At 45.6% G+C, this 20,199-nt stretch overlaps 1 gene segment (V, D, J or C); it reads left to right on the forward strand.

Moving 5' to 3' along the window:
* The first annotated feature begins 202 nt into the window (after positions 1-202).
* LOC145348600 (immunoglobulin kappa variable 4-1-like) lies at positions 203-19,646 on the forward strand. The segment is given in 4 exon segments: positions 203-251; positions 438-739; positions 14,867-15,091; positions 19,530-19,646. Coding segments are annotated over 4 exon segments (693 nt in total).
* The last annotated feature ends 553 nt before the right edge of the window (positions 19,647-20,199 follow it).

Below are 20,199 nucleotides of genomic sequence, written 5' to 3' on the forward strand. Positions count from 1 at the left end.
CCCTGACCCTCAGACTCTGTCCCTCAGCCTCTCGGGGAGAGAAGAAGAGGAAGTGAAAGGTGCTGACGTGGTTTCTCTGGGTCAGACCATTTACAAACTGAGGAACAGGCAGTGAGACTCTCACAGGCTGCAGCTTTATAAAGCAGAGCCCAGTGAAGGGAGAGTTTATCAGTAACCAGGCACAGGGACACGAGCACACACCATGATTTCAGCCATCCAGCTGCTCTGGCCTCTGGCATTCTGCATCGCAGGTACAAATCTCTCTCCTTCCACCTTGAATATTTCCCTGCTCTCCATTTCAATCCAATTCTCCTGACTTGTGATTGAAGGGAAAATGCTGAAAGGAGAGGAACAGTCAGTGTCTCCAACAATATCTCATTGTACAGCCTCTTTCTGTGACAGTTCTTACTTCACTCTGTTTCTCTATTGCCCCTCAGGTATCAATGGAGACATCATCATGACCCAATCTCCCCCGGTGCTGTCAGTGAGCCTGGGCCAGACCGCCACCATCACCTGTACGGCCAGTCAATCTGTTAGCAATCAAGTGAGTTGGTATCAACAGCGAGAAGGACAGAAACCGGCTCTGCTGATCTATGATGCAACATCTCGATTCACAGGAGTATCCGACCGATTCACCGGCAGTGGATCTGGGACAACATTCACCCTGACAATCAACAATGTTCAGAATGAGGATGTCGCTGATTATTACTGTCTGCATGATTACAGCTCCCCCTACACAGTGATACAGAGCCTTACAAAAACCCCAATACACACAACACCACCTCCTGTACTGACACATCCCACAGTTTTATATAATATATAATAATGGACACACAGCACCACCTCCTGTACTGACACATCCCACAGTTTTATATAATATATAATAATAGACACACAGTCCCACCTCCTGTACTGACACATCCCACAGTTTTATATAATATATAATAATGGACACACAGTCCCACCTCCTGTACTGACACATCCCACAGTTTTATATAATATATAATAATGGACACACAGCACCACCTCCTGTACTGACACATCCCACAGTTTTATATCATATATAATAACGGACACACAGCCCCACCTCCTGTACTGACACATCCCACAGTTTTATATAATATATAATAATGGACACACAGTCCTACCTCCTGTACTGACACATCCCACAGTTTTATATAATATATAATAATGGACACACAGTCCCACCTCCTATACTGACACATCCCACAGTTTTATATAATATATAATAATGGACACAGAGTCCCACCTCCTATACCGACACATCCCACAGTTTTATATAATATATAATAATGGACACACAGTCCCAACTCCTGTAGTGACACATCCCACAGTTTTATATAATATACAATAATGGACACACAGTCCCACCTCCTGTACTGACACATCCCACAGTTTTAAATAATATATAATAATGGACACACAGTCCCACCTCCTCTATTGACACATCCCACAGTTTTATATAACATATAATAATGGACACACAGTCCCGCCTCCTGTACTGACACATCCCACAGTTTTATATAATATATAATAATGGACACACAGTCCCACCTCCTGTACTGACACATCCCACAGTTTTATATAATATACAATAATGGACACACAGTCCCACCTCCTGTACTGACACATCCCACAGTTTTATATAATATATAATAATGGACACACAGTCCCACCTCCTGTACTGACACATCCCACAGTTTTATATAATATATAATAATGGACACACAGCACCACCTCCTGTACTGACACATCCCACAGTTTTATACAATATATAATAATGGACACACAGTCCCACCTCCTGTACTGACACATCCCACAGTTTTATATAATATATAATAATGGACACACAGCACCACCTCCTGTACTGACACATCCCACAGTTTCATATAATATATAATAATGGACACACAGTCCCACCTCCTGTACTGACACATCCCACAGTTTTATATAATATATAATAATGGACACACAGCACCACCTCCTGTACTGACACATCCCACAGTTTTATATAATATATAATAATAGACACACAGTCCCACCTCCTGTACTGACACATCCCACAGTTTTATATAATATATAATAATGGACACACAGTCCTACCTCCTGTACTGACACATCCCACAGTTTTATATAATATATAATAATGGACACACAGTCCCACCTCCTATACTGACACATCCCACAGTTTTATATAATATATAATAATGGACACAGAGTCCCACCTCCTATACCGACACATCCCACAGTTTTATATAATATATAATAATGGACACACAGTCCCAACTCCTGTAGTGACACATCCCACAGTTTTATATAATATACAATAATGGACACACAGTCCCACCTCCTGTACTGACACATCCCACAGTTTTAAATAATATATAATAATGGACACACAGTCCCACCTCCTCTATTGACACATCCCACAGTTTTATATAACATATAATAATGGACACACAGTCCCGCCTCCTGTACTGACACATCCCACAGTTTTATATAATATATAATAATGGACACACAGTCCCACCTCCTGTACTGACACATCCCACAGTTTTATATAATATACAATAATGGACACACAGTCCCACCTCCTGTACTGACACATCCCACAGTTTTATATAATATATAATAATGGACACACAGTCCCACCTCCTGTACTGACACATCCCACAGTTTTATATAATATATAATAATGGACACACAGCACCACCTCCTGTACTGACACATCCCACAGTTTTATACAATATATAATAATGGACACACAGTCCCACCTCCTGTACTGACACATCCCACAGTTTTATATAATATATAATAATGGACACACAGCACCACCTCCTGTACTGACACATCCCACAGTTTCATATAATATATAATAATGGACACACAGTCCCACCTCCTGTACTGACACATCCCACAGTTTTATATAATATATAATAATGGACACACAGCACCACCTCCTGTACTGACACATCCCACAGTTTTATATAATATATAATAATAGACACACAGTCCCACCTCCTGTACTGACACATCCCACAGTTTTATATAATATATAATAATGGACACACAGCACCACCTCCTGTACTGACACATCCCACAGTTTTATATCATATATAATAACGGACACACAGCCCCACCTCCTGTACTGACACATCCCACAGTTTTATATAATATATAATAATGGACACACAGCACCACCTCCTGTACTGACACATCCCACAGTTTTATATAATATATAATAATGGACACACAGTCCCACCTCCTATACTGACACATCCCACAGTTTTATATAATATATAATAATGGACACAGAGTCCCACCTCCTATACCGACACATCCCACAGTTTTATATAATATATAATAATGGACACACAGTCCCAACTCCTGTAGTGACACATCCCACAGTTTTATATAATATACAATAATGGACACACAGTCCCACCTCCTGTACTGACACATCCCACAGTTTTAAATAATATATAATAATGGACACACAGTCCCACCTCCTGTACTGACACATCCCACAGTTTTATATAACATAAAATAATGGACACACAGTCCCACCTCCTGTACTGACACATCCCACAGTTTTATATAATATATAATAATGGACACACAGTCCCACCTCCTGTACTGACACATCCCACAGTTTTATATAATATACAATAATGGACACACAGTCCCACCTCCTGTACTGACACATCCCACAGTTTTATATCATATATAATAACGGACACACAGTCCCACCTCCTGTACTGACACATCCCACAGTTTTATATAATATATAATAATGGACACACAGCACCACCTCCTGTACTGACACATCCCACAGTTTTATATAATATATAATAATGGACACACAGTCCCACCTCCTATACTGACACATCCCACAGTTTTATATAATATATAATAATGGACACACAGTCCCACCTCCTGTACTGACACATCCCACAGTTTTATATAATATATAATAATGGACACACAGTCCCACCTCCTGTACTGACACATCCCACAGTTTTATATAATATATAATAATGGACACACAGTCCCACCTCCTGTACTGACACATCCCACAGTTTTATATAATCTTTAATGAACACAAGAAAGGAAACTGAACAAATTATTTGCACTGTCCACTACACACTCCAGTCCCTGTGGTGTCCACCGCTCGCTGAAGGCCTCGAGTTTCCCTCTTACTCTCCATGTCCACATATGAAGAGCAGCTGAAAGATTTATCATCTCAAATTAGAATTCTCAACTCTCCCAACAAAACACAGAGATATTCAGAGAAACAGAGAGAGAGAGAACGAGAAAGAGTGATAGACTCAGTGAGTGAATGAGTGAGTCAGAGACAGAGGTTTTTGTACAGCTCCTCCACTGGAAGCTGTCAGTGTGCCTTGTTTTCGGTACAGGAACCAAACTCAGACTGAGTAAGTAAAGCCCAATCCTCCGTTATTAACCCTTTCAATGCTGAAACTTTCTCAAACACAAATACTGAATAGTTGAAGGTGTTAGTGAGGAAGCTGCAGTCAATGAAATGGTTGATTGAAGAACACTGTGTAGAACAGGGAGTCCAGCTGTATTTCTTTCCTTCCATTCCCCCCTTTAAGCAGCAAGATATAAGTAAGCAGCTTTTACCCACCGTGTGGAGGAGATCTGGACGTTTGCAGACTGTGTTCACATTCCTGCAGCATGGAGTGAAATCATTCTCTAGACTCCTGTCAGTCTCAGTGTGACACACACAGGCAGAGTTTGATGTGAAGTTGAACTCTCTGTCTCACTCTCTGATATAACTGATCACAGCAGCAGCACAGTCAGACACCGAGGTGCCACCTGCCCCAGCTTTCACTCTGCTCTCTCCACTCCCTGCTTATCTCTTGCTGAAGTTCTGATGACAAACAGCCACAGCAGGGCTCACAATCCAGTGGCTTCAGTGTTCCAGGCTTTTGGGGAGACTCTCTGTTACTTTCTCTTTGGGATGAGTTCAATCCAATATTTATCCCAGATCCAACATCACTGAAAATGCTGATTGTTCTCATTGCTGTGTGTGGGATCTTGCTGTGTACATGTTGTGACCAGTCCTCAGACTGGGTCCCTCATTTGTTAACTTCCTGAACCGGATCCCAATTTTGTTTTCCTCTGGGGGAGGAGTAATCAGCTGGAATCCCACCCTCGATTGGTCACAACAGGGTTCATTTAAAATGGATCCCTTCACCCGTGGAAACCTTACACAGTCCATGTAGTTTTTTATTAGCCATTGAATCCCTACAGTGCAGGAGGAGGCTATTCAGTCCATTGACAGAATTACGAGGGACAGAGATAGGGTAGATATGAGGAAACTCTTCCCCTTAATCACAGAGGCAGCAGATTTTGAGAGACGTGAGGGAAATCTTTTCACCTGATTCTCCAAAAGAGCTTCTTACCCAGGCTCCCTGTAACGCTGCGCATTTACCATTGCTAACCCACCTAAAGAACACACTCGGGGCAATTTAGCATGGCCAATCCATTTATCCATATGGCCTATTCCTGTTCCTATTTTCTGTGATTCTATGCAGACCAGCATTTATCACCCATCCCTAATTGCCCTGGTGAAGATGGTGCTGAGGTGTTGGAATAAGACCATAAGACCATAAGAAATAGGAGCAGGAGTAGGCCATCCAGCCCTTCAAGCCCGCCCCGCCATTCAATAAGATCATGGCTGATCTGTCGCTGCTCAGTTCCACTTTCCCGCCCTCTCCCCATAACCCTTAATCCCCTCTCCTATCAAAAACCCATCAACCCATGTCTTAAAAATATTTAGCGAGGCAGCCTCCACCACTTCAACGGGCAGAGAATTCCAGAGATTCACCACCCTTTGAGTGAAGAAGTTCCTCCTCAACTCCGTTCTAAACCGCCCCCCTTTTATCTTGAGGCTGTGCCCCCTAGTCCTATTGTCTTTTTTGAGCGGGAAGAGTCTTTCCACCTCTATCCTATCCATCCCATTCATCATCTTACACGTCTCTATGAGATCTCCCCTCATTCTTCTAAACTCTAACGAGTACAAGCCCAGTTTATTCAGCCTCTCCTCATAGCTCAACCCCCTCAACTCCGGTATCAGCCTAGTGAACCTCCTCTGCACTCCCTCCAAGGCCAAAATATCTTTGCGCAGGTGCGGCGCCCAAAAATACACACAGTACTCCAGTTGCGGCCTCACCAATGCCCTATACAGCTGCAGCAAGACCTCCCTACTTTTATATTCAATCCCCTTCGCTATGAAGGCCAGCATCCCATTCGCCTTCCTGACCACCTGCTGCACCTGCAAGCTGGGTTTTTGCGACTCATGCACAAGGACCCCGAGGTCCCTCTGCACCGTCGCCTGCTGCAGTTTTTCGCCCCGTAAGTAATAGTCCTTCCTACCATTCTTCCTACCAAAGTGGACCACCTCACACTTGCCAACATTAAATTCCATTTGCCATTTCCTGGCCCATTCGCCCAGCCTATCTAGATGCTTCTGCAGACTCTCCACACCCTCCGCACAATTTGCCGTTCCCCCAATCTTGGTGTCATCAGCAAATTTCGACACCCTACACTCGGTTCCCTCCTCCAGATCATCTATATAAATGGTAAAAAGCTGAGGTCCCAGCACCGACCCCTGGGGCACTCCACTAGTCACCATCCGCCAATCCGAATAGCACCCGTTGACCCCCACTCTCTGCCTCCTATTTGACAACCAGTCCTCTATCCACGCTAACACCCTACCCCCAACTCCATGTCCCTCGATCTTCTGCAATAACCTCTTGTGAGTCACTTTGTCAAACGCCTTCTGAAAATCAAGAAAGACCACATCCACCGGCTCTCCTCTATCCACCGCCCTAGACACATCCTCATAGAACTCCAGTAAATTTGTCAGACACGACTTCCCTTTAATGAAACCGTGCTGCGTCTGCTCTATCAAGCAATTCCCTTCAAGATGCCTCGCAATTTCCTCCTTAATGACGGATTCTAACATTTTACCTACCACAGACGTTAAACTAACCAGCCTATAATTCCCCGCCTTTTGCCTGGCACCTTTCTTAAACAATGGCGTAACATTAGCCGTTTTCCAATCATCCGGCACTTCCCCGGAATCCAGCGACGTTTGGAAAATAACCACCAAGGCATCCACTATCACCTCCGCCATTTCTTTCAGAACCCTCGGATGCATTCCATCCGGTCCTGGGGACTTGTCCACAATCAGCCCCTCCAGTCTGTCGAGCACCGCCTTTCTAGTGACAGTAATGTCATTAAGACCCTCCAGTCCTACCACCTTTCCATCGTTAACACTCGGCAAATTATTCACGTCCTCCTCCGTGAAGACAGAAACAAAAAAGTTATTCAAGACCTTAGCCATATCCCCATCCCCTACCACTAGGTCCCCTTTCTCATCCTCTAAAGGACCAACATTCACCCTAGCCAGCCTCTTCCTTTTTATATATTTATAAAAACTCTTGCTATCCTTTTTTATATTAAGCGCTAGCCCAGCTTCATAGTTTCTCCTACCCTCCTTTATCAACTTCTTTGTCAATCTTTGTTGACATTTAAACCTCTCCCAATCCTCTTCTCGCCCACTACTCTTAGCTACTCTAAATTCCTCCGCTTTTAGTTTAACACTTTCCTTCACCTCCTTCGTTATCCACGGCTTATTACCTCTCCTCCCACTATCCTTTTTGACCATCGGAATAAATTTCTGTTGAGCACCAGGAAAGATCTCCTTAAAGATCCTCCACTGCTCCTCAACAGACCCTCCCTCCAACGCGCTCTCCCAGTCCACATTCGCCAATTCTTCTCTCATCCTACCGTATTCCCCTCTATTCAAACAAAGGACGCGCGTCCGGGAACCCACTTTCTCCTCCTCCATCTGCACCAGAAACTCCACCATACAATGATCACTCTCCCCAAGAGGATCCTTCACCACAAGGTCCCTAATTCTACCCGCTTCATTACATAGTACCAGATCCAAGATAGCTCGCTCCCTCGTCGGCTCCAACACACACTGTTCCAGGAAACTATCCCGGCAGCATTCCAAGAACTCTTCTTCGAGCCCCCCACGTCCAACATGGGTCGACCAATCAATATGCAGATTGAAATCCCCCATAACTACGGCCGTCTCATTCCTGCACGCCGCACTTATTTGCGCGTTAACAACCCACCCCACCTCCAGATCATTATTCGGGGGCCTATAGACGACACCCACCAGCGTCTTCCTCCCTTTGCTGTTCCTAATCTCCACCCACAACGATTCCACCCTCTGCTCCTTGGCTCCAATATCATCCCTTGCTACCACCCTGATGCTATCCTTAATCAGCAGAGCTACGCCCCCCGACTTTTCCCTCCTGCCTATCCTTCCTAAACACTTGATAGCCCTGTACATTCATCTCCCAGTCCCTGTCACCTTGCAGCCACGTCTCTGTAATGGCCACCAGATCGTATCCATTTGTGTCGATTTGCGCCACCAGCTCATCCACTTTATTCCGAATGCTTCGTGCATTCAGATAAAGCGCTTTCATCCCAGCCTTCACCTGGACCCTATTTGCCGCAACGCCACCAACTATACTCACGCCCCCTACTCCCTCTATTATTGGGACATCCACGGCCTCTTCCCTTACATGTACACTCTCCTTAACTTTAGACCTCGTAAGGTCACCTACCCTCGCACCCTCCCCCCCACTAATTAGTTTAAAGCCCTGTCTACAGTCCTCTTTACTCGATTCGCCAGCACTCTGGTCCCAGCACGGTTCAGACCAACCCCATCCCGCCCGAACAGGTCCCACCTACCCCAATACTGGTGCCAATGCCCCATAAATTCAAACCCATTCCTCCCACACCAATCCCTGAGCCACCCATTCACTTCCTTAATCCTGTCAACCCTACGCCCATCTGCACATGGTTCAGGCAGTAGCCCAGAGATAACCACCTTGTTGGTTCTACTTTTTAATTCCATTCCCAGCTTCTCATACTCCCTCCCCAGATCCTCAGTCTGCAGTTTGCCTACGTCGTTGGCACCCACATGTACCACAACGACCGGATTCTCACCCTCCCACTCCAGGTTCCTCTGCAGCCCAGATGCGACATCCCGGACCCGAGCACCAGGCAGACAACACACCCTTCTATGCACTTTGTCATTGTGACAAAGGACAGTGTCAATACCCTTCACCCCACTATCCCCAATCACTACTATGTTCCTTTTCCCTTTCTCTTTGCCTATGTCCTGCTGCATCACTGTACCGTGTGCAGCTTGCTCACCAACCTCACCTGCCTCGTCCTCATCCAGCCTGGAAGCAAGAACCTCAAACCTGTTATGCAGATTAAGAGGCTGAGGCCTCCGCTCCTCACCCCCCTTCCTCCTCCCAGCAGCCCCCTCTTGTCCCTGACCCTTAGAGTTAGCCAGTCTAGGGGGGGTGGATGTCACTTGCACCCCATTGACAATGGCACCCTCTCTCCCCCTGATGAGCCTCAGTGTCTGTAGCTCAGAGGCCAGCTCATCTACCTTGAGCTGGAGCTCCTCTAGCAACCTGCACTTACTGCAGACATGGTCACTGGGAAGGACCCTGGGGTCCACCAGCTCCCACATCATACAGAAACCACACATCACATGCCCCTCCATTATTCACTGTAGTAGTTTTGAAAAAAATTTTTTTTTTTTGTTTTTCAAACGAACTCACCTGGCCTTTTTTCCTTCCAGCCCTTTTTGATATTAAGCCCTAGTAGCTCACTCTGCTTCCCTCTCACTCCGCTGCCCGCTCAGACGCTGCCCGCTGTCTACACTAGGCCTCCTTTTAAACCTGGCGCTGATTTAAAGCTGATGGCCCACAACTGCCTGCTAACCACTCCCTCAGAATTCTTAAAGCAGTAAATACAATAAATAAATGCTTTAAACAGTTCTGCAAAGAACAAAGTGCTTTAAACTTAATAATAAATAAGTTTAAATAAGTTCTACTCCAATGAGTATCGGCCCAACTTGCTCAAGCTTTCCTCATAAGACAATCCCTTACTCGGTGGAATCAGCCGAGTGAACCATCTCTGAACTCTTTCCAATTCTCCGATATCTTTCCTTAAGTCAGGAAACCCTCAGTGTCCGTAATATTCTAAGTGTGATTTTCCCAATGTGCTGTAGCAAAACATCCCTCCTTTTATACTCATCCTCATTGGAATGAAGAGCAACATTCCATTTGCCTTCCTAATTTCTTGCTGTTCCTGGATGCAAAGACACCCAGATCACTCGATAGAATCTCTCCAGTTTACAAGTATTCTGCTCTATTCTCCTGCCAAAATGGACAGCCTCACATTTTCCCACATGATTCTCCATCTGTCGATGTTTTCCCACTCACTGAACCTATCTCTATTCCTTTTCAGACTCCCTATTTCCTCACAACATGCATTTCGACTTTTCATTTTATCATCAGCAAATTTAGCAACAATCCTCTCATTTCCTTCGTCCAGCTCATTAATATAGCTTGTTGAGTTAAATCCCAACCATCTTCCTTTGTGCCGGGTACAACTCCAACCAGCGGAGAGTTTTCCCCCAATTCCCATTGGCTCCAGTTTTGCGAGGGCTCCTTGATGCCACATTTGCTCAAATGCTGCCTTGATGTTAAGGGCAGTCACTCTCACCTCACCTCTGGAGTTCAGCTCTTTGCTCTATGTTTGAACCAAGGCTGACAAAGTCCCTCATGGTAGGTTGGTACAGAAGATTAAAGCTCATGGGATATGTGGCCAGGTATCTAAATGGGTAGAGAACTGGCTTGCAAAGAGGAGTCAGAAAGTAGTTGTGGAGGGGTCTTTTTCTAGCTGGAGGTCTGTCACTAGTGGTGTGCCGCAGGGCTCGGTACTGGGACCTCTTCTCTTTGTAGTGTATATAAATGATTTGGAAGAGAGAGTAGGTGGTGTGATCAGCAAATTTGCTGATGACACCAAGATGGCTGGATTGGCGGGCAGTGAGGAGCAGTGTCTGTCAATACAGCAGGATATTGATAGGCTGGTTGATTGGGCAGATACGTGGCAAATGGAGTTTAATCCGGATAAATGTGAGGTGATGCATTTTGGCCGGAATAATGTAGGGGGGAGCTATATGATAAAGGGTAAGCCTGTAAGGAGTATAGAGTCACAGCGAGACCTGCGGGTGCAAGTGCACAAGTCTTTGAAGGTGGCAGTGCAAGTGGAGAGTGTGGTGAAGAAAGCCTATGGTATGTTAGCCTTTATAGGAAGGGGTATAGAATATAAGTGCTGGAGTCTAATGTTGCAGTTGTACAGAATGTTGGTTAGGCTGCATTTGGAGTACTGCGTACAGTTCTGGTCGCCTTACTACCGGAAGGACGTGGAGACTCTGGAGAGAGTGCAGAGGAGGTTTACCAGGATGTTGCCTGGTATGGAAGGACTGGGGTATGAGGAAAGATTGAAGAAATTGGGGCTCTTTTCCCTTGAAAGATGCCAACTGAGGGGGGATCTAATAGAGGTATATAAGATTATGAAGGGTATAGATAGAGTAAACAGAGGTAAGCTATTTCCTATAATAGAGACACGTAGGACAAGGGGCCATGGACTTAAGGTGAGGGGGGAGCGGTACAACACAGATATTAGAGGGAGGTTTTTCACACAGAGGGTAGTGGGGGTATGGAATGCTCTGCCAAGTAAGGTGGTGGAGGCAAACACGCTAGAGTCCTTTAGGAGTAACTTAGACAGGCACATGACTGAGTTGGAGATGGGTGGATATAGGAGAACCTTTTAAATAAGGGTCATTAGCATTGGGGCATCCCTGGTAATGTAAATGGGTATCGTATGATAATAATGTTTTTCTCTTTTCATTCACAGGTTTTAAGTCGGTCCACCTCGTGTCCAACGAGGGGCATACACGCGATGGGTCGTACTGGGGCTGCTCTTGGTTGTTCGAGATTGGCCTAGTGCTTCATGTCGTTAGTGTGTGCCTAAAGTGGACAAGATACTGGGCAAGACGACAGCTCAGTGACTATCGCTGATTGCTGTGCAGACACATGGATTTGGGCCGGTGTCTGTGGGAGTTTGCGCATTCTCCCCGTGCTTACGTGGGTTTTCTCCGGGTGCTCCAGTTTCCTCCCACACCCCAAAGATGTGCTGTTAGGCTGATTGGCAGGAGTAAATTGTCCCTAAATCAGTTTCCCTCAATCTGGATGGCCATAAAACATTAGACAGGGGTCGTGGGTAGAGAGGGGGACTGGTGGTGTTGAGATGGCGGCGCGGGCTCGTTGGGCCGAAGGGCCTGTTTCCCAGGCTGATTTTGTCCTTTGTTCTTTGTTCTTTGTCTTTGTAATGAGGTCAGGAACTGAGTGACCCTGGAGGAACACAAACTGAGTGTCAGTGAGCAGATTATTGCTGAGTAAGTGCTGCTTGGTATCACTCTGGATATGTTCAGATCACATTGCTGATGATCGAGAGTAGACTGATGGGGTGGTTATTGTGCGGATTGGATTTGTCCTGTTTTTGTGCACAGTTCATAACCGGGTAATTTATCACAATGTTGGGTTGATGCCAGTGTTGTAGATGTACTGGAACAGCTTGGCTAGGGACACGGGAAGTTCTGGAGCACAAGTCTTCAGGACCTCCGGAGGAGGTCGAGATGGACCATCCACTCGGAACTTCTGGCTGAAGATTGCTGCAAATGCTTCAGCCTTATCTTTTGTACTGATGTTCTGGGTTCCTCCATCATTGAGGATGGGGATATTTGTGGTGCCTCCTCCTCCAGTGAGTTGTTTAATTGTCCACCACCATTCATGGCTGGATGTGACAGGACTGCAGAGCTTAGATCTGATCCATTGGTTGTGGGATGGTTTAACTCTGTCTATCACTTGCTGCTTCTGCTGTTTGGCACACAGTCTCTGTGTTGTAGCTTCACCAGATTAACACCTCATTTTTCAGTCTGTCTGTTGTTGCTCCTGCCATGTCCTCCTGCACTCTTCATTGAACTGAAAGCAGCAGAGAATCCACAGAAACAGACTGATGTTTGTCTGATGTGTCTGTGTGTTTATTAGTTGTGACTGAGCAGATAGCAAGAGTTTCAGCAGCAACAAAGATGTTTCTCTAGTTCACCTCCCACTTTCCCCATCCACTTCCAAAATCCTTATGGGGAAAGGGCCAGCACCTGTCACATCCCCCCTCTAAACTACAGGCCTCCCATCTTTCAGATGAGACAATCTGATATCTGCCCTCTCAGGGGGTGTAAAAGATCCCATGGTACTATTGGAAGAAGAGCAGGGGAGTTCACCCCGGTGAACTGGTCAATATTCATCCCTCAATCAACATCACTACAAATCTGCTTATCTGTTCTTTCTCACTCTGTTCCCTGGGATCTTGCTGTGCACAATGAGCTGTAAAACACATTGGGACATTCTGAGGTGCTGACAGGTGCTATAGAAATGTAATTCTGTCTTTGAGCTTGGAGATTCCTGATCCTGACTCTCACCCATTCTCCACACACTTTCACCCTCCAGAGTTCATGGGGTCATTTGGAGTAGTGACCCTGTCTGACCCCCGGACACTGAGACTAATTCTAGCCTCACCCTTCACCTCAGCCCAGTGCTGGGCAGGAAGGTTTGAAATGAAATCTAGAAGCTTCTACACCAGCCAGTGGGAATCCTGTGTGAAGTGTGATGATCCAAGTCTGCTCCAATGTTCTGGGATAAAGTTCTCCTGATCTGTGTGTGATCTGAGGTTTGTTGATGTTCAACCTGTTTCCCCCTGACAGACTGAGCAATAGTTCCAGCTTCCTGATTGGTTAACAATCTCTTAAAGGGACACTGTGTCTTTAAATACTCTCACTATTAACCATTTCAGTGCTGAATTTGTAGTAACCTTCTTTACAAATGTTTCAGTAACGTTGCAAAATGATTTAACCAGCTTCAAATCAAACCTTTACCCTCAGACACTGAACTAATTTGAACTCGAATGTGCCACTTTCCCTTGGATTCCATCAGCTTTTCATTTTAAAAAGCATTATCCATCCCCCAGTCCACCCACACCACACCTGTAGCCACAGAGGATTGGAAAATAATGGTCAGAGTCTCTGCTATTTCTTCCCTTGCTTCACTTCGTACCCTGGGATACATTTCACCCAGGCCTGGGAATTTCTCCATTTTAAAAGATGATAAACACATTAATATCTCCTCGCTCACTATCATTATCCCATTAATTATTTCACAATCCCTCCCCTCCTGAAGCACAATGTCAACTTTGTCCCTCCCACTTGTGATATTTGATGTAAATTATTCATTAAGAACCACCTATATATCTTCTCTCTCCACACACAAGTTACCTTTTTGCTCGGTAATCAGCCTTATTTAATCCTTAGTTATTCTCTTTGCAATGCCCCACGCTATTGCTTGATGAACAGATATGTCCTGAACTCTATCTCCAGCTCAAATATCCTCCACTGCTCTGACACTGATTTACTTTCAAGTTGCTTCCTATTTTGGAAAATTCCTGTTCAGTGAAATTGGCCTTTTCCAAATTTAAAACGTTTACTCTTGATCGATCTTTCCCCTTTTCCGTAGCTACTCTAAATCTATTATGATCATTATTACCCAAATGCTCTCTCACTGATATACCTTCCACATGCCCAGTTTCATTCTCTAAAACTGCCCCTTCTCCTGCTGGGATTGTTCCGTACTGGTTAAAAAAGTTCCCCCGGAATGGATTTTCAGAACTCTGCAACATTGAAACATTGACACTGATTTGATCCCAGTTAATATTCGGGATGTTGAAAGCCTGAAAATAACAGTGATTAAAATTCCTTCTCTTCTCTTCCAGCCCGTGAGAATTCACAACCCACGCTGACCCTGCTGCCCCCTCCCCGGAGGAGGTCAAGACCAAGGGCACCGCCACCCTGGTGTGCCTTGCCGATCACTTCTATCCCGATGAGGTGGAGGTGAAGTGGGAGAAGGATGGTGCAGCCATTTCCAACGGGGTTCAGACCAGCAACTACCTGCGAGCTTCAGACAACACCTACAGCGTCAGCAGCCTGCTGACCCTCTCTGGCTCTGACTGGGAGTCCAACGCTCTCTTCTCCTGTGCCCTCACCCATGTGAGCCTCTCCTCTCCCCTCAGCAAGAGTGTCAGGAGTTCAGAATGTGCCTAGAGTGTTAGAGACAGTCCACAGAGGAGACACAACTTGGAATAGAACAGGGGTGAGCTGGGAGGGCAAAGGTCACTGTCAGCATTGAACTACAACTCTCTTCCTTCTTGGGACTGAGTCTGAGACACTTCTGAGGGTCAGGGGTTAAAGAACATTGTTGGGATATTGTAGAGGGAGCTTTACTCTGTATTAACCCCATGCTTTTCCTTTACTGGGAGTGTTTGATGGGGACAGTGTGGACTTGTGATAACAAGTAAAACCTCTCGAAGATGCTGAAGACTGTCAGCTGTACAGAAATAATGTGACCCTCTGAAGTATCTGCTTCAATAAACCAGACCTCCTTCCTGCTCACCCTGCAGTTACAATTGAAGCTTTAGTCACTGTTTAAAGGGACAGGATTCTCATGTTATTGAGAAAATCTCCACAAGTGTTGTAATAAACCTCCATTCTCCCTGTGAATTTCTCCAGCTTCCTCTGGCTGGGCTGTTTATTCAAGTCTTTTTTCTGTCAATGTCAATGTGTAAAAGGTAATAAACATTAAGAATATTCAGTATATGTCTGGTGAGTGCTTTGGAAATGTCCCACCTCCCCATCAGCTGATTGGCTGCATTTCACCAAGTGATTGTCCTGATTGGTTGCTTGGCCTGTCAATCAATGACACAGTAAGAAGTCTCACAACACCAGGTTAAAGTCCAACAGGTTTATTTGGTTGCACAAGCCACTCGCTTTCGGAGCGCTGACCCTTCATCAGGGGAGTGGGAGTTCTGTTCACAAACAGGGCATTTAAAGACAAAATTGTAAATCACCAGCAAAAATCTCCAGAGTTACTTTTGAGAGAATAGAATGTTGTTTGAGGTGTTAAGACCCACACTGATGTTAAATGTGAGAGGATCTCAAAGCTCAGAATGGGAACATGGAACACTGGTTCTTAGTGGTGTAGATTTTCACTTTGGTATCCTGTGAGAAAAGTGTGTGAACCAGGGAGAAATAGTCCAGTCTTTGTGTGAACAATTAATACAGAATATTCATTCAAGTAAAAAGAAAACAAAACACACAAACTCTATAATACACGACAATGCATTTAACTATATGCATTAACTGAGGGCTAGACACACACACTATTACATGAAGCTACCCCTTTGTTCTCAATCACCTATGTTTCCTGAACATTGAGATTTCCCTTTGTTCCAAAACAACATCCAATATTATGTATCTCTGAGCTAAATCCAGTGAATAATTATCACACACAGGTTATATGGCAGCATTCAGGATCCCTGACTCCTTTACGGTGACAAACTCTCATCGTGTGGGTCAGACCCTCACTGGTTATGTATTCAGTCCAAGGTGGGACACAATGTTAAACATCGACACTACCCCAGACCCAATGTCTCGGGTTGCGGTGGAGAGAACCCTGACCACAACCAGAAAGTTTCTGGAACAAAACAATCGAACAATCCCAAGGGGAAGGGGGCAGGTGAACCTGGTCACAGGAAAGACTAGGAAACTGGAGGATTCAGTGAGAAATCGAGGGGAGGTGGTGAGAATGCAGAATAAATGGAGGGAAGTAGGGAGGGTGACAGCAGCTGGTGAAACTGTTCCAGTTGAATAGTTAGTCTGTGTATTTGATGTTATCAGAGACTGTTGCTATCCAAAGTGGTACAGATGCTGATTGTAATAACTGGAGAAGACTGGATTTGGAAATAACTAACTAAAGGCTTTATTGATGAGAAGAACTATTTACAATGAAGGGTTTAACAACACAACCACACAGGTCTACTCCCAACAACATCCTGACCCCAACTGAAGCCTCCAGTCCCAGGAATGATCACCCTCACTCCCGATTGGCCCAGGTTCACATCCTCACACTCCATTGGCTCCAGCCTGGTCATGTGGCCTGTGAAGGACTGCCCCTTAAAGGGACCAGGCTCACACACTCCTTCCCCCGGAACATCTTGGACTCCCTGTGATAAAACAAAAAGTACAACAGTTAACACACAGGCAGAGAAACAACAATATTACCCTCTCAATACGAGATCGCCTTCATTAAACAATCTGTCCCCTTTCTGAGAGTCACGATACCCTTTCTGAGAGGCTTGCTGAGCCTCCACCCTCCCCAACAAATTTGGGAACATTAAATCTAAACAGGTACACAGGCACCGACCCATTAACAACTCTGCAGGCGTGACCCCGACATGACCCCAGTGATGGTGTGAGGTGTAGTGTTGTTGGACAGCAAATAACTGGCCAATCACAATGGCAGCGGTCCATGAACCTGCTTCTCATGGAGCCTTGAACATCTGCATGGCTCACTCCACCAACCCATTCGAGGCAGGATGGTCGGGGACTGAGCTGACATGACAAATGTCATTAGACTTGACCAAAGTCTGAAATTCATCAGCGTGAATGCTGCTCCGTTGTCTGATAGCAACACTTCAGGAAGACCATGGATCACAAAGATCTGCCTCAGTTTATCAATGGTAAATGGAGGCTGTGATGGGTCTCATGAGCTGATCGTCCAGCCACTTGGAATGGACATCGACTAACACCAGGAACATCTGTCCAAATCCTACATGAAGCCGTGACCAAGGGAGCATGTTCACTGGTGGAGGTAACACTTGCTGAGTCGGACAACTCTCACACTGCCCAACTATTTGTTCAATGTCTCTGTCAATGCCAGGCCACCAGACATAACTACTGGCCAACACTTTCATTCTGCTCTAGCCAGGATGGACATCATGTGACTGTTGGAGCAATGGCCATTGCCCAGGGGGTCATACACTGACACAAACCCCCCCACAAGAGCACCCCATCTTCACAGGGTATCTGGTCCCTGCAATGTAAATACAGCTTCATTTGCTCTGCCTTGTCAAAGTGCCACCCGGTCAGTACCATTTTCTTGCCCTTTGCTAACACCAGCTCCCTATCTGTCCACATCTGAATGTGGGCTGCTGAGACAGGCAGTGTGTCCAAATAATGCAGAGCCAATACTATCTCCTGTGGAACAGGCGGTGACGGTGTGGTCTGTGGTAGCGGCAGGCAGCTCAATGCATCTGTATTTGAGATCTGTGTTCCCAGCCTATGCTGGAAGGCTTAGCTGTTTAGTGCCAGCGGCAATGCCCATCTCTGCACCCTGGCAGAGGCAATAGGTGGCACTGGCTTAATGTCCTGGAAAAGCCCTAACAATGGCTTATGGTGTGACACGATGGTGAAATGCTGCCCATAGACATATTGGTGAAATTTTTCACTCTGGATAACTGCTGGGCTTTCTATGTCGATTTGTGAGTACATTTTCTCAACGTCTGACAAAGCCCTCAAAGCAAATGAATTTAGCCTCTCCGCCCCATCTGCCATTCCATGGGATAGAACTGCTCCAACTCCATATAGCATCAAACAGTCACACAGCACAGAAACAGGCCCTTCGGCCCACCATGTCTATGCTGACAACCCAATACCAACCTATACTAATTCCTTTTACCAGTACTTGGTCCATAGCTACTATGCCTTGGTGATTGAAGTGCTTAGTCTTCCAATCCTCCCATGTGCCTTATCAAGCCCAAGTCTTCTCTGCCTGCTGGACTGACTGAGTTTTCCTTCTCTATCTGACTGAACCTCACTCCCAACTGTACATCTACTGTGTGTTCACCCCCCTGCAAAGTACGGAGAGGCCACAAGTGATTCCGAATGGTTTGCTCGGGTCAAAGTGCATTAGCAATGATGATGACTGTAAAGCTGGTTTGACTTTTACTCAAGTTTCTTACTGTGTATCTCCACAATTCCATCACTGATGTTTGTTTAGAAGCTGGTGTGTGTGTGTGTGTGTGTGTGTGTGTGTGTGTGTGTGTGTGTGTGTGTGTGTGTGTGTGTGTGTGTGTGTGTGTGTGTGTGTTTGGGGGTGCGGGGGTGGGTGCAGATTTGTTGCTGAGTTCAGCAGGAACCTTCCAGTTGAGGAAACCATTGGGAGGCTGGTGGTCAGGGAGTGGGATATTGGGACCGCCATTGAGAGGCTGGGGAATGGGGGCTGGGAGTGGGAGTGTCGGGAATGATGATGGGGCGAGGGGCGAATTAGGTTGGGGAAGCCATCGTGAGGCAGGGATGTGTGAGGATGCCAGCCTCACGAGTGGGGTTAGACCCCGCCCACTGGTGTAAATCCCTGGCGGATTTTGTGAAGCACCAAGTGCCAGAGATTCCACTGACTGAGTACGCCCTGAAAACGGTGGGAAAATCTCCCATTTTCCCGCCTCAACAGCATATCGTTTTTCAGGAAATTTGCCCCCATCTCCTTGAGAGAGTGATGGATACAATGTACATTGGACATGACCCGCTAATAACACTCTGTTGACGTTTAACTCATTGTTTAACCTCCAGCCCATCTCCTTTTCTAATCCAGGTGTTTGAGTCAAGGAGCCAGATCGACTCCAACACAGGAGGAGGCCAGGCCATTCAGCCCCTCATGCTTGTACTAGCTGTTTTACTAGAGTCATTCACAGCTAACAGCTCAGTTTAATGTGTGTTGTGAGAAAGGGTCTGGAATGTTTTATTAGAGACAGAACGAGTGAAAAACATGAACTGATCAGAGAGAATCAACACGGATTTCAGAAGAGTCAGACAACTTAGCTGGTTACATTTGTTAATGAGCCACTAATGTGCTCGATAAGGGAATGTCTCTGGATATTATTTCTTTGTATTTCCAGAAGAGATTTGGGTAAGTGCCACACGAGAGGCTGTGAATAAAAATGGAAACGTGTGGAATTTCAGGAAAGCTTTTGCGAAAGATAAGGAATTGGTTCAGAAATAGGAGACAGAGAGTAGGGATAATGTGCGTTATTCCAATCAGCAAGCTGTGAATAGTGATGTCCCCAGGGATCTGTGCTGAAGCCTCAGCTTTTCACTATATTTGTCAATGACTTGGATGAAGGAATAGAGAGTCACATATCCAAGATTACTGAGCACACTAAATTAGGCAGCTTGGAGGAGGTTACAGAGATAGGGAGGGTGTAGGATAGGGAGGGATTTGAGAGGCAGAATAAAAATGTTAAAATCAGGGCATTGCTGGACCG

This window comes from Carcharhinus amblyrhynchos, chromosome 9 (genome assembly GCF_965287045.1).
Source record: "Carcharhinus amblyrhynchos chromosome 9, sCarAmb.v2.hapA, whole genome shotgun sequence".
NCBI classification, from domain to species: domain Eukaryota; kingdom Metazoa; phylum Chordata; class Chondrichthyes; order Carcharhiniformes; family Carcharhinidae; genus Carcharhinus; species Carcharhinus amblyrhynchos.